Raw genomic sequence first — 13,541 nt, 5'->3', positions numbered from 1 at the left:
GCATACACAGCCTTTGCACTGCCCCTGCTGAATATCATGCCATTATGTCAACTGTAACAAACGACATTTCAAATGTTATATGAATCTGTAACTGACTACATCTGAAAAACCTGAGAACTGAATACATGGGTGCCTTAAAGAAATCTACTAATTTATATATAAAACAAGTTCACCTTCTCTCATGATCTTCTCCTTATTGTCTGCAAAACAAAAAAGGGATATGCATCAATAACCAGAATTTATAACATAATATTGTGAATTTGGACTTAAAAAAAAACTAGGACAACATATTCATTACAATCAAAATTACTCTTACACAGAATATCTTAATAAATTAAATTGTTTTTTAATCTAAAGATTACATTATCAATTATGATAACCACAAAGCCAACTTTATTTATTATTTTACAGTGGTAAATATCAAACCCAGTCTAGTCAGAAAGTCTACTACTGAGCTTAAACCCAACCCCTTACCTTACTTTTAAAAAATTCATTTATTTTTAGCTATATATGAAAGCACACAAGCTAGGCATGGTGGTACATGCCTTTAATCTTTAATCCCAGCACTTGGGAAGCAGAGGTAGGAGGGTTGCCATGAGTTCGAGAGAGGCCACTCGGAGATTATGTACTGAATTTCAGGTCAGCCAGAGTTACAGTGAGACCCTACCTCAAAAAAAAAAAAAAAGACTTAAAAAAAAAGAAAATATGCAGATTGTAAATATTGATGATCCTGTCATATTTCAATACATGTAATCATTATAGAACATTTACATAAGAACAAACAAATCTATTACCTCAAACATGTATCACTTTTTATGGTGAAAATTTTCAAAATCCTTTTGTCAGGCTTTAGAATGTGCATTACCTTATCATTGTCTATAGTTACCCTATTGTGCAAAAAGACCAGAGCATATGAAATTTTATGAATGTTTAACTTTCACATATGAGTGAGATCAGCAGTCCTCCTTTATGTGCCTGGGTAACCATTTCTACACATAAAGAGCTCCAGTTCCTTCCAGGTTGTCACAATAACGACATTTACCCCCCACCCCTTTTATAATGTAGAAGTACTTCATTTTGAACAACTTACTGCATTATCTATAAACTCACGGACTTTTCTTCATTGCTTATAATCTGCTCCTATGATACCTTTCCTGTTTTACAGATAATAGTTTTCATGTTTAGAAGTTAGTTCTCTGCCGGGCGTGGTGGCTCACACCTTTAATCCCAGCACTCGGAAGGCACAGGTAGGAGGGGCACCATGAGTTCGAGGCCACTCTGAGTTTACGTAGTGATTTCCAGGTCAGCCTGGGCTAGAGTGAGACCCTACCTCAAAAACCAAAAAAAAAGAAGTTACCATTTCTCTGTATACTATGTATACTATGTGCATTTTTCTTTCACATGTTTTGTAGAACAGCAATAGCTATTTTAAATTAATTGTCTGCTAATCCCATCACCTTTATGCATTCTGTTGATGGAATATATTCTCCTTGTTATGGATGACAACTGCATGTGACAAATTTTAAGATTTACTGGGAAGAGAGATTTGAATATTTTTGAAAATCATACTGTTGGTGTATGCAGTTTATTTCTTCCTTTGAAAATGTTTAAATTCTTTTTGACAAGCAGTTAATTGATTTCAGTATCAGCTGATCCTTTAAGCTTCTTTAGGTACAGCCCAAAGCCACCTATTTTCTAAATCAAATTCAGTCCTGGTATTAAGTTATATACTAAATATCTCACAGTTGTGTGTAACTTCTGGAAATTATTTCTCTTACATATCCCTGATAACAATTTCCTTAAACTTCTGGACTTTGACAAAATGTATGTATAATTTTATTATTCAGTAACAAACGCAAAGGAAATACTATCCAGATTTCTGAGACTTTTTTTTTTTTTTTAATTTCTCCAGGAGTTCATTTCCTCCCACAAAGCTTTCCAAAACTTCAGCCACCACAGCCTCCTTCTAGTTCTCTAGACTGTGTCCCTTTCATTCAGAAAGGCTCTAGCGCCCTTTCTGGAATTCCTTTCTTAACTGTGCTCCAATGTGACCTCTCACAAAAATCAGAGGAGTCTGAGGTGTGGATGAAAGTTCATCTTGTTTATTTCCCGTCATTTAAAAAGTTGCAACACTGCAGTATCTGTTCACATTTTAAAGCTTTTATGTTGAAAGAAATGATGATTTCTAGTGTGGCAGAAGACAGATTTCTTTTGAGTGATTTTTTTCAACGTTTATCAGTGTTTTTCTATATGCCAGATATATCTTTAACAATAACTTACTGTATTCTAGTTTGAAGTGAAACTCTAAATAAAATATAAATAAGCTGTACTGATAAAAAGACATTTATTTGATAACTTCTAAGGGAAAAAAAGTAACTCAATGTTAACTATGAGATTTGAGAATTATTTACAGAGAGGCAAGTATGATTTTCCAAGAATAGGCCAGCTGATGAAACTAAATCGGCTGCCATGTGAAAACAGGATGACAGAGACTGAGCCAAACAGGATTGTAGCCAATGCTCTGAAGATGAGAGAGGAGAATTTTCAACTTAGCCCAAACGCATACTTAGTGGGAGAAAGTGGCTCAGGTACAGATGCTGAGTTGGCTCAGACACCAAAGGCACCATTGTGGGCTACTGAGCTGCCTGATGTGTGTGAGTGATAGTCCCAGGACTTCCTGGAAGAGGAAGATAGTGTTTTGTAAGAAGCCATCAAGCGTCACACAAAGCAGTTGTCTTATCACGGCATGGGACTGTTTCCACAGGTAAAGAGCACCAGGATGCCCAGACTTTCTAAAAAATTGTTTAGGAAAAACAGCACACTTGCTGTTACTAGTGAAAGCTAGCTCTGTAAGATTGTTATCCAGCCACGTCAAAGAATATGCTATGAGGGAATACTGGGCTTGAAACTGGGGAAATAAATGTCGCTAAGAATATTCTATTTATCAAATTGTTCACATTTCAGAAAATAAAACTGAGATATAAACATTCAAAATGGTGACCAACAATTAGTTTGGAACTTACTCCAGCAAGCATTGATAAAACCTCCAACACTATACTTCAGAATTTGGAAAGCTTAAATTTTATTCATTGGGCTAGAAAATGACATTCAAAAATATACAGAAAGTACCAGGGATTCTCTGGTCTCTGCTTTCCACAGGACTGGATCCAAAGGGTGACATGACCATGCAGTTACTTTCCTAGTGCTGGGGAATCAAATTCAGAGGGAGTCAGGGCCCCTATGGCAATCATGCTCGAATGCCAAGGATGCTTAACCTTTGAGACATTCCCCCAGCTCTTATAATATACTTTTAGATTACAGTAAACAGATGTGTGTACAGATAGCTAACATACAATTTACAGGGCTCTTCTTTTAGCAATCAACGGTCCCAGTATGAGTGATTTAAGTTCCTAAGCCATTTTTATATGTAGCAATACTGAGTGCACCAAACAGTAGAAATCTACATATTTGTATGTATTAATCAAAATTAACAGCTATGGAGCCTTACAGTGAATTCTCATAGTTATTGCCTTTCCAGAGGAAGGCTATGAATGAATTAAGGCAGATATCACTGTACATGGCTAGAATTTCTTTAACTGCCAACTGAGGTATACTAGGGAGGATAAATAGGATTTATTTTATTGTTTTTCATTTGTGGGCTTGGGGAAGAGGGATGGGCTACCCTGTCCATTAAAAGGAAGATGAGAGGACATTAAATGAGGCTTAATAATTTCATAGTAATTGATATGGTGAAATAATGGTTGAGAATGAAAAGTAAAACAAAAATAAATGGTGGTATCCTTTGGGAACAATATTGCATATTTTTAATTTTTTTTGTTTTATGTTTATTTCTTTATTTGAAAGTAACAGACAGAGAAAGAGGCAGAGAGAGAGAGAGAGAGAGAGAGAGAGAGAATGGGCACGCCAGGGCCTCCAGCCACTGCAGACGAACTCCAGACGCATGCGCCCCCTTGTGCATCTGGCTAACGTGGGTCCTGGGGAATCGACCCTCAAACCAGGATCCTTAGGCTTCACAGGCAAGCGCTTAGCCACTAAGCCATCTCTCCAGCCCAATATTACATATTTTTTTAAAAAAACTATTAAACCTAGTAAGCCCTCAGGTCATAAGGTTTCCTGGAAACTTACCTATTACACATGTACTTTTACATTCCTCTAGAGTTTCAAATCTATTCTTATTTCCTAAACAGCCCCCATATATAAATTCTTCACACTTTCCAGTGAAAATATTGTAAAAATATCTCTTCAACAATGCTCTACATGGCCCAATATCTGCCTTATATCCACAAAATGTATGCTTAGGTTTACGAGGTGGCAAGGTAGAATCTGTAAAACAAAAATGAAAATATTGTAATTTGTAGTCTTCAACAACACAATAATAATATTCTCATTTTTATTTACATTTCTTTTATAACAGACCTTATTTTTAAGGAAAAGTTTAACCACAATAAAGCAGTTTCATTGAAAACTGGGAAAAGTCAAAAAGGTAAGAAGTTCATCAAATAAGATATTTCTTATTAACCTCAACAATTCATATTTATTGATATTGTTATTAATATTTAATATTAATATTAATTACTTATAAAATTAATGCATGTGTTATTATTAATGACATAATCCATTTAATAATAATGTTTGATAGTAATCTATTAAGAAAAAAACAGATTTTTTTCTAGGCTTTTGTGAGTGTATATTGATGCAGTGTATATCAGAAGCTTGAGATGGAATCAGGCTATTATGGTAAGGCATCCTCAAACACATGAATCCACATTACAAACACATAGTGACTTCTTTTAAAATTTTTATTTATGTGTGTATGTACTAATATAAATATATAAATGTATGTGAGCACGTTGTTATCAGAGGAGACTTTGCCTTCTTCAAGACAGGCTCTCTTGCTACTGCTAAGAAGTCTGGCCCAGAGTAGTTTTATGTGGATGCTGGGGAATTGAGTTCAGGCTAGTAGCTTTGCAAACAATTACTTTTAACCATTGAGCTATCCTCTGCCTTCCTCATACAAATGTCTTTATCTTAGCAGTTTTTTGACGCAATGAGTATGTTCAATTTTATTGAGTGCCTTCTTAGATGTGTTAGTGCATGCCTTTAATCACAGCACTAGGGAGGCAGAGGTAGGAAAATTGCTGTGATTCCAAGGCCACCCTGAGACTGCATAATGAATTCCGGGGTCAGCCTGGGTTAGAGTGAGACTCTACTGTGAGCCCCCTCCCAAAGAAAAAAGGCTTCTAAGTAGCAATACACAAACATGTGTGTGTATAAACTCTCAAAACTGATGTATTTTATATTACTCAAAATACATTGCACGAGGCATACTTTTGCTTGCCTACCAGGATTAATTTTCAAAAAAGCTAAACATAATGAGAAAATCTGTTTGACATTGATTTATAAAATTTATTCTTAAATATTTATTCATTTATTTACTTTAGGTTTTTTTTTTTTTTTTTTTTTTTTTTTCCATGTAGGGTCTCAGTCAAGTTCAGGCTGACCTGAAACACACTCTGTAGTCTCAGAGTGGCCTCAAACTCATGGCGTTCATCTTTCCTCTGCCTACTGAGTGCTGGGATTTAAGTCATGCAACACCACAGACCCAGCCAATTACTTATTTTTATCAGGGAACAATTTATTCTGATGAAAAGATATGTACATCAGGACTAATTTAAATAATTTGTACATGCTTATAGAATCAAAAATAAAAGTGAAAGTGGCAAGTTAGGAAAATGGTGAACAGAGCATCCAAAATTTCAGCTAAAGAAGAAGAATTATTCAGGAACTTTTTTGTACAGTATAGTGACTATGGCTAAAAACATCTCTTTGAAAAACATCAAGAAAGTGGTATTGGTATACAGTTCTCTCACCTCAATAAATGGTGATTGTAAGAGGGCTTTCATGTGTTAAATATTTTCATTCATTCCAAATTTCATAATATTTACAAAACAAATGATAACCAGTAAATACATTAAAGTTTACTCTCAATTTTTAAACTAGAAAATTAAAATATAAAAAGAAAACTAGTAACATTGCAATAAAAATGATGACCAGGCAACATAACTGGTTTGGTTTAAGTGCTGTAAGCAATTTTGTCCTCCAGATGGCAGCAGTGTAATGTTAAATTAAAACCTATGGGTAGCTTCAAAACATTGCTTTCATTGACTATAATAAAATTATTCAGAATACAGCAATAAGAATGAACTTATCCTACTGATAAAATAAAAATGTTAATTTCACAAATAGTTTCTAAAATAATTTTTGTTATCAACAGCTTAACTAAATCGTTTTCTCCATAAACATTATTTTTATTATGTATACATTTAAATTTCATTCTTTTTAATATTTTATTTATATTTATTTGAGAGAAACACACACACACACACAAACACACACACACACATATATATATATGGAGAGAGAGAGAGAGAAACAGAGAGAGAGAGAGAGAGGGAAGGAGAAAGAAAGAAAGAAAGAAAGAAAGAAAGAAAGAAAGAAAGAAAGAAAGAAAGAAAGAGAGAAAGAGAGAAAGACATCCAGCCACTGCAAACAAACTCCAGATGCATGTGCCACCTTGTGCATCTGTGGTACGTGGGTCCTAGGGAATCAAACTGAGGTCCTTTGGCTTCTCAACAAGTGACTTAACTGCTCAGTCATCTCTCGATTCCTAAATTTCATTCTTAATTCTTTCATTTTTATGCAGAAAAAATGTGTGAAAGATGACTAGCTTTTAAAACAGCCCTTCAGGCACATACCAAGTTTTGTTGTTACCTGCAAATATGTGTTGCTAATTAAGATTTAGAATATCATTTCCTTACACATTTGAAAACTTCCTCGAAAGCTATCATTGCAAGCATTTTCTATATATACATTCATAACATAAATATAATTGCATCTTGAGGGTCTCTTAAAATATTTCCCATGGGTAAATATTTACAGATAAGTAAAATTTGAAAAATAACCATAAAAATAGCCAATAATCACTAAAATTATAATTGTCAATTTTAATTCAATGTCACAGAATGCTTTTTATAAAATGTATTCTTATAAATTCTTGAATAGTCTATTCACATTCTCAATGTTAAGAATGCTAGAATTTCATTTCTGATATTTTCAGTTGTTAGAGCCTAGTTTTTCCAAAGACAGTAACTGGTGTGTCTCAGACGAGATGCATGGAGTCTAACAGTAGTCAGACTTTGAGTTTCTAGATCCTAGACACTTCTTTTGGAGACTGACTAAGTATTTTAATGCCCAAGTAATTTTAAGACCTGAGATGGGAATAAGTACTCTGGCTCTTGGAATCTTTCAACTTTATGCTATTAGCTGAGATATCCACATAGGTTTTATAATGTGTTGTCCTTCATTCCTAACTTAATGTTATTTCATAATTTTAGGGACGCCAAGTAATTTATATATTATTTCAGATAAACACCTTTATTGCAGGTCTATACTCCCAAGACACAGAAAGCTATCTAGTGCATATATTGTCAAATATGGTCAGGAAAACAACACATTATAAACAGTAACTTTAAAAAGATTAATTCTTACTGGTAAACATTGTAACTTGGTATATTTAAGTTTTGTCATCAACTTAAAATTTTGCATTTTCTATATTAATATCTATCTAACTATTAATAGCTATCTAACTGTCTAGATATCTATCTATCTATACCTTAAGCTCAACCTAAGATTTTTTAAAATTTTTTATTTATTTATTTGAGAGCGACAGACATAAAGAGAAAGACAAATAGAGGGAGAGAGAGAGAGAATGGACGCGCCAGGGCTTCCAGCCTCTGCAAACAAACTCCAGACGCTTGCGCCCCCTTGTGCATCTGGCTAATGTGGGACCTGGGGAACTGAGCCTCGAACCATGGTCCTTAGGCTTCATAGGCAAGCGCTTAACCACTAAGCCATCTCTCCAGCCCATCAACCTAAGATTTAATTTTGCCACAAGGAGGTGGAAATGTACCACAAAAGCAAAGGGATTTTAAATAAAAGGCTGCCTATGTAGTGATAGGAGTAATAAAAGCTAATTTTATTAATTTTTATTGACTTTCATTATTAGTTCATTATTCTTCTATATGATAGTTTCTCTCTCAACATTTCATACAAATATTCTATAGTGTGGTCTCCAATGCATTGACTATGTCAAGTATAGCTGAGCACAGCTTCCCAGGGTTAAGGGAGTGCTCAGGTGTGACACACAGTATCATCCCACTACACTTAAGAGAACTGAATGCTTGCTAGCTATTCATTTCTTACTTAACATATTGAACGTTAACATTGTGTCTTGAGAGCCGGATGTAGTGGCACACAACTTTAATTCTAGCACTCGGGAGGGAGAAGTAAGAGGATTGCTATGAGTTCGAGGCCAACCTGAGACTACATAGTTAATTCCAGGTCAGCCTGGGGTAGAGTGAGACCCCACTGCAAAAAACTAAAAAAAAAAAAAAAAAAAAAAAATTGTGTCTTGATGTATCATTTAGCATTGTGCTGTCACTGATGATATGCAAATTATTAAATTATGTGTCTCAGCCACTCTTCCATGCAGCCTGTAGACAGTGAGACAAGTGCAAGCACTCGGGTGACTCAGCGTGCTGTACTACTGTACAGAAGGACACGTCTCTGAGGACATCAAAAGGTAGCTTTCCTGAGACTTAGAATTGAGGAAAATGTTCACAGATGGTTCTGGGAGATGGCTAAGTGATTAAAAGCACTTGTACACTATTGATGACCTGAGTGTGGGTTCCTAGTATACACATTAAGCCAGATACAGTAGTGAGCATCTGTAACCCCAGCCCTCCTATGGTGAAATGGGAGATAAAGACAGGACAATGCCTAGAGACTCATAGGCAACATAGGCTGGCACAGGCAGCAATGAACAAGTGTCCTTGTCCCAAATACGGTGGGTGGTGAGGAGCAGCATAGGAGGGTTGGTTTCTGACCACTATATAAATGTTGTTGCATGCCTGTGCCTATTCTCCCCCCGGCCCCACCTCACACACACACATATTAAAAAATTCACAGATACGGATTATTCACTTTCATACATGGAGTAGGGGAACGGGGATGGGGGACAAAAGAGGATAACCTGAGCCGGGCGTGGTGGTGCACACCTTTAATCCCAGCACTTGGGAGGCAGATGTGGGAGGATTGCCGTGAGTTTGAGGCCATCCTGAGGTTACACAGTGAATTCCAGGTCAGCCTGAGCTAGAGTGAGACCCTTCCTCAAAAAAACAAAACAAAACAAAACAACAACAACAAAAAAAACAGAAGAAGGGGATAATCTGATGGTAATACAATCAATTTTAGCTGTAGCACAAACATAGGCTAATATAAAATCTGATACAGCCAAGTAGACTTATGTTATATTTGTTATTTTTGTAATTGATTTTACAAATGTTGTGTCTGCCATTTGAGGGTGACAACACTATTCTCCCTTCTTGTGTTCTAGGATGCCAGACAGTAAGGTCAGTAGATTGTGCATGAAACCATGTCATGCCTTTGTTGTCAAGGTTACCGACTCCTAAATACTATGAATCCACAGTTTCCTTACAGTCTTAATCTTAAGGGTTCACATCAGCTTTCTTCCTAAAGGAAAAGTACAGAAAAAGCGCAGCATGCCCACACACAGTAGTACAGCTTTATGAAAGAACATTTTTTGCATCCCTTCTTTAAACTTTATAATGCTGAGCATTGGAGAATTTACATAACTTCTTTTCACAAGGATTTGGGCTGGAAAACCACACTTGCTAATTCATTTATGTCTGACTGTAAATGTTATAACAGGTCCCTTCCTCTCTTCAAATGCACCCTGCCAATCTCCTCTCCTAGCCCAAATGATCCTTTTGAATTTTATCACTACAGCTTTTATTCTTATCAAGAAATTTATTCCTGATCATCTTTTATGCTTATTACAGTAGTTTTATAAAAATGTCGATTGTTGAGTATGAGAGACATAGAAATATTACTTTAGTTCTTCCCATTTTAAGAAAAAGGCTTAACAAAGGAGTAACCACCATTTCCTCATGTCCACATGTCTACTTCCAGAAGCTACAGTTTTCCTTTCTGCTTTATTAAATACTGTTCCACTTCATGGAAATTATTTGACACTGCTTCTTCATGCCTAGGTCTCAGGTTGTTTGGGTGTGTTCACTTCCTCTTTGTGTTCATACCACACGGTACTGAACACAAGCCTCTGTCATTCCACGATATCCATTCACTGGAGTTGCCTGACTACCCTATGCTTTCCTCTTCGAAGGTGTGAGATCCTTAAGAGCCCGTCTCAGCCAAACATCTTCCCTTGCACCACCCACTGTTTCAGTTATACAGTTGCACGTGTCTAGTGCATTAAACTCAGTACTTTAAGTATATTTGGGCTGGAGAGATGGCTTAGCGGTTAAGCGCTTGCCTGTGAAGCCTAAGGACCCCGGTTCGAGGCTCAGTTCCCCAGGTCCCACATTAGCCAGATGCACAAGGGGGCGCACGCGTCTGGAGTTCATTTGCAGAGGCTGGAAGCCCTGGCGCGCCCATTCTCTCTCTCTCCCTCTATCTGTCTTTCTGTTTGTGTCTGTTGCTCTCAAATAAATAAATAAAAAATTAAAAAAAAAAAAAATATATATATATATATGTATATATATATATATATATATATATTTAATCTATTGTACATCATAAACCATGTTACCTATCACAGTGCGGATTTCTGCTACTAATAAATTGAGATTTCTGTAAATAATTACTAATTTTGTATGTTACTCTTGAGAAAACTTTAAATCAGTAATGATCACTCCATAGTCTTTATCTTATCAAACATTTAGTGATAAATATTTTTAGTGCTCAGCATAGAGTTTTATGATTTATGGACTTGCTTTCATTACTAGATCTTCTTGATGAGATTCTTATGTTAGTTTCATGTAGGAAATTCTTATTTTTAAAATATGAAGAAAACAGAGAGAAACCTCAGTTATACAGTTCTATTTCCTTCTCAATTTTATCTTAGTGAAAAGGATATAATCACATTTCACAGAAAATTTCCTTCACATTTTCTTTCTTGCCTTGTACCAAACTTTCTACTCTTGTATCCAAGACGACAATTGTTAAAATGACTTGATGATGGGCAGAGTCTGAAATCTAATGTGTTTGTTATTAGAAGCATGCCATTTTATCAAAAAAAGGTTTCCTCTACAATAGAAAAATATAATGAGTTTTTAGACTAAAAGGGAAAGTTCTGACCAGATTAAAAAAAATTTTTCTGTTTTTATTTATTTGAGTGAGCGAGAGAGAGAGCTACAGAAATTGGCATATATATATGGGGCGTGGGGGTTCCAGGGCCTCCAGCCACTGCAAATGCACTCCAAATGTGTGTGCCCCCTTGTGCATCTTGTTTACGTGGGTCCTGGGGAATCAAACCAAGGTCCTTTGCCTTTACAGGCAAGTGCATTAAACGCTAAGCCAGCTCTCCAGCCCCAGATTTTTGTTTTTAAAGACAGTAATGTTTCTGGTATTTTACCTGAAATTTCTTCATAATCTTCTTCTTCATCAGAAAAAGCCTTAAGACACTCAGGGGCCAGACTCAGCAGCAGACACACAGCCATCCAAAATACATGTTTTTTCTTCAGTATATGCATAATTTCTGAAACACAGCAGCAAAACATGCCTAATCAACAATATGAATTCATCTCATGACCAGTAGAGATCATAAAAAACTTCCAAACACAAATATCTGTGACATGTAATATTTGTTGAAATGTTGCTGTCCACATATTCTACAAGTCACATATGAAATGGGCACAAGAAATATTAAACACAATAGACACTTTCTTAGAACCTGTACTTAATAGTACTGATGCATGCAGCTCAAGTACAAATTTTGACAATACAAAGCAAAAGAGAAGCACTGGAAGTAATGTATAAATGCCCAATAATATGAGTAATATTTTTTCTTGTGTGTGGGATCGAGATTTAAATATGGGAGGAAAGAGGGCTAGGTACAGTGATGGGAGGGTAAATAGGAACAAAATGTAATGATACATATCTATGAAAATGTGATATCAAAGCCACATATTTTTGAAACTGATAAAAAGTAATTTCAGTGTAAAATAATATGTCTCATGTGCAAATGTATTTTCACATCAGTCTAAGATATTTTTCTTTCTCAGCCGGAACTAATTATACTTTCATTTTTCCTGCATTATGTTCTGTTCACATTTTTTAATGAAACATTCAATTTTGTATCCTTTTTGCCTGTGCTTTGATCCCTTGTTCACAAAGATGATATATTTTCAGAAATTCCAACCTTGTATTTCCTGTGACATTTATTTGCTTTATAATGAATTTCCTAGCCAGGTTTTCTGTGAGATAAGCAGACACACAGACAATAGAAATCTCTCCCTTCCTAGCCACTCCTTTTCCTCTGTTCTTGTCCCTACTTGTGTTATCTGTTTCAAAAGAGTTTCACAGAAAAGCTACTGGAGGTAATGAGCCAATCCTCTCACACTGCAAGGAACATGAATTTCAGCAGGACAGAGACTCTTCTTATTTCAAAATAATTTTAAAGATATATAAATCAAAGAAGAAAAATAATGTAACAATGCATGTGAGGTTAAAGAAAGATAATATCCCTTTTGTACACAAAGGTGAAAGGAAATGTGCAATGTTCTCACAGCAGGGGAAGAAGAAAAGAAGTCGCACACTGTGTTATTCAGTCCCTACTGCCAATGGATTGGGAAGGAGAGTGAGCTCTAAGTGATGAACACCCCAAGTGCAGGTACAGGTGTTTCATCCAGAATTTAGAGAGTCCTCCTGAGTTGTCTGTAGTCAGTGTGACACCTAATTTTTAAGTTTATTTTATTTTATTTTTGTTTATTTTTACACATTTATTTGAGAGCGACAGACAGAGAAAGAGGCAGAGAGAGAGAATGGGCGCACTAGGGCCTCCAGCCACGGCAAACCCGTGTGCCCCTTTGTGCATCTGGTTAACGTGGGTCCAGGGGAATCGAGCCTTGAACCGGGGTCCTTAGGCTTCACAGGCAAGCGCTTAACCACTAAGCCATCTCTGAGCCCTAATTTTGTCTTTCATATATAATTTTATAATATATAGTTTTATTATATATATAATTTATCATATATATATATATATATATATATATATATACACACATATATGAAGTTTCATTCTCTGGTTAGGTCATTTCAGCTCTATGGTCCTTTTTAATTTTTTATTTCTATTTTTTTTCTTTGAGGAAAAACTTTATTATACATCATTGAATTCATTTCCATGTGGGCAAGAAGTACATAAAACAAATATCACATTATAAAATCTCTACAATTACTGATTGTAAAGGGTAGAGGATATTTCTGTATCTTTTAAGCCTTTATGCAGTCTGTGTGTGTGTGTGTGTGTGTGTGTGTGTGTGTGTGTGTATCTGTGTCTGTGTCTGTGTTTCTGTAGGTGCTGTGCGCCATGGCGCATGTGTGGAGGTCAGAGGACAACTTCAGGGGTTCATTGTCTCCTTCTG

General features: G+C 35.8%; 1 protein-coding gene across 3 annotated transcripts in view; it reads right to left on the bottom strand.

The window, feature by feature from the left end:
- The window catches only part of Tfpi (tissue factor pathway inhibitor), a 58,559-nt gene that overhangs the window by 19,263 nt on the left and 25,755 nt on the right, over positions 1 to 13,541 (bottom strand). For all 3 annotated transcript variants that reach the window (XM_045147164.1, XM_012949161.2, XM_045147165.1), the window contains exons 2-4: positions 11,534 to 11,656; positions 4,147 to 4,344; positions 174 to 200 (exon numbers count right to left, since the gene is read on the bottom strand). In XM_045147164.1, coding sequence (XP_045003099.1) covers positions 174 to 200; positions 4,147 to 4,344; positions 11,534 to 11,651 — 343 coding nt within the window. In that variant the 5' untranslated portion in view covers positions 11,652 to 11,656. The remainder of the gene's footprint in view (positions 1 to 173; positions 201 to 4,146; positions 4,345 to 11,533; positions 11,657 to 13,541) is intronic.

Source organism: Jaculus jaculus, chromosome 4 (genome assembly GCF_020740685.1).
Source record: "Jaculus jaculus isolate mJacJac1 chromosome 4, mJacJac1.mat.Y.cur, whole genome shotgun sequence".
Taxonomy (NCBI): Eukaryota; Metazoa; Chordata; class Mammalia; order Rodentia; family Dipodidae; genus Jaculus; species Jaculus jaculus.
This window is presented reverse-complemented; position numbering and strand designations above follow the sequence as displayed.